Below are 2,500 nucleotides of genomic sequence, written 5' to 3'. Positions count from 1 at the left end.
GTATTCCCTAACCTAGTATTCCCTAGCCTAGTATTCCCTAGCCTAGTACTCCCTAACCTAGTATTCCCTAACCTAGTATTCCTAACCTAGTATTCCCTAACCTAGTATTCCCCCACCTAGTATTCCCTAACCTAGTATTCCCTAACCTAGTATTCCCCTACCTAGTATTCCCTAACCTAGTATTCCCTAACCTAGTATTCCTAACCTAGTATTCCCCCACCTAGTATTCCCTAACCTAGTATTCCTAACCTAGTTTTCCCTAACCTAGTATTCCCTAACCTAGTATTCCCTAACCTAGTATTCCCCTACCTAGTATTCCCTAACCTAGTATTCCCCTACCTAGTATTCCCTAACCTAGTATTCCCTAACCTAGTATTCCCCTACCTAGTATTCCCTAACCTAGTATTCCCTAACCTAGTATTCCCTAGCCTAGTATTCCCTAGCCTAGTATTCCCTAGCCTAGTACTCCCTAACCTAGTATTCCCTAACCTAGTATTCCTAACCTAGTATTCCCTAACCTAGTATTCCCCCACCTAGTATTCCCTAACCTAGTATTCCCTAACCTAGTATTCCCTAACCTAGTATTCCCCTACCTAGTATTCCCTAACCTAGTATTCCCCTACCTAGTATTCCCCTACCTAGTATTCCCCTACCTAGTATTCCTAACCTAGTATTCCCTAACCTAGTATTCCCCTACCTAGTATTCCCCTACCTAGTATTCCCCTACCTAGTATTCCTAACCTAGTATTCCCTAACCTAGTATTCCCCCACCTAGTATCCTAACCTAGTATTCCCCTACCTAGTATTCCCTAACCTAGTATTCCCCTACCTAGTATTCCCTAACCTAGTATTCCCTAACCTAGTATTCCCTAACCTAGTATTCCCTAACCTAGTATTCCCACTGCGAATCACAAAGGCTCATTCTGCAAAACAACGTGGCCCCTAAGCAGCATGTTCTCAGGACATGTCTGTCCTACATGCAGGCGTGACGGGCGCCCGCTCCGGGTTGCCATGTTTGTGTTAAATAACCCCCCCTGGGAGTAGCCCTCTAATCCTAGCTCAGCTAGTCACCTCCCCGCTGGTTGACATGTTTGAGGAGGAGAGAGAGGGAGGCCCATTCCCAAACCAACCCCTACCCACTCCCACTCCACCACCGAGTGTCCCTCCAAATGAAGTGTCACTCTCAGCTGTGGAGGGCACTCTCAATCGAGGGGGAGGGTATATAAATGGAAAGCCAAATGTGGGATGGACTCCCCACTCCACCGGAACCGACCGGGACAGGGCCGTCACCATGGCATGTAGGTGATTGATGGGAAAAATGTTTAGGATTTATAATACAAATATAAATGACTATAATTAAATCCATGTATGATGAGAAATGGTCAAAAGTCCAAACGCAAATATGTTTTTGCAAATGAACTCTAACTAAATGAATACTATAACACTGTCCAGAGACAAATACATCAATCAATTAATAACTTACTCCTATGCCTCTTTGGCAGCATTCCTTCTTTTGTGAAGAACCATTTGCATATCGCAGCCTAATGGAAAGGAATATATGATGTAGGCTACATTTGACGTAGACCTAGGCCTATTTAGATTTCGGCTATGAATACAGGCTTTTAAAAGTTTGCTACAAGTCAAGTGATCTAGGGATAAAGTGATTGTATCACTTGGTTGTATCTTTTGACACCATATTCTGCGATTTTGTTTGATGCAGTGAAATCGGTGTGAGAAAAACAAATGTTTGAATGCTGTAAAATAATCTAAAATAATTGACAGTGTAGGAAGACGGAACTTTATTTATATGTGGTTTCCTGCGGCATCTCTTTGGCACGTGCACTTCCTGCTTCGGCTATCGGGAGCTTGCACCGATGCAGGGTTAGGGTTAGGGTTAGGGTTAGGGTTAGGGTTAGGGCTATTTAAGGGGTTGACAGCCCACTCGCACTCCAAGCGCTCTCCGCGATAATTGGTTTGGGACGGCCCTTAACATGGCAAAGCTCGGCGTGAACGCGCAAACGGAGGGGGAGTGGATAGGGCGAGGGCTTAGGGGGTGGTTTGAGATTGGGCCGGAGAAAGAGAGATGGGGAGAGAATAATAATCACTGGTCAGCTACTGGGTTCTAATCAGTGATGTCACCTACAGGAAGTGAGGTCATCAGGCCACCCAGGAAGTGGACTAGCTCCTTCCTGTGGCTGCTCTCTGTGCAGAAGAGCTTCGCCAGCTCTCTGAAACACACACACACACACACACACACACACACACACACACACACACACACACACACACACAAGCTGTTATTACGAAGCATTTGATATATGAAGCAATACAGAAAGTACACAGACAGACGGACACAAACTCACGAACAGTGAATTAGAAGCGGTACAGTGCAGTGGACACACACCAGCACACACACACACATACCAGCACACACACACACATACCAGCAGACACACACACACCAGCCCACACACACACCTGCAGATGTCCAGCCGGGCGG

At 45.8% G+C, this 2,500-nt stretch overlaps 1 protein-coding gene across 1 annotated transcript in view; it reads right to left on the bottom strand.

Moving 5' to 3' along the window:
• LOC311326928 (uncharacterized protein) overlaps positions 1–2,500 on the bottom strand; it is a gene marked incomplete at its 5' end in the record, with an annotated part of 32,238 nt that overhangs the window by 5,238 nt on the left and 24,500 nt on the right. The window contains 2 exons of the mRNA XM_084459907.1: positions 2,144–2,228; positions 2,479–2,500. The exon at positions 2,479–2,500 is cut by the window's right edge and continues 127 nt beyond it. Of these exons, the coding sequence (XP_084316033.1) occupies positions 2,144–2,228; positions 2,479–2,500 (107 nt within the window). The remainder of the gene's footprint in view (positions 1–2,143; positions 2,229–2,478) is intronic.

Source organism: Borostomias antarcticus, assembly GCF_949987555.1.
Source record: "Borostomias antarcticus genome assembly, chromosome: 29".
NCBI lineage: Eukaryota > Metazoa > Chordata > Actinopteri > Stomiiformes > Stomiidae > Borostomias > Borostomias antarcticus.
The sequence above is the reverse complement of the archived record's forward strand: the minus strand, read 5'-3'. Positions and strand labels throughout refer to the sequence as shown.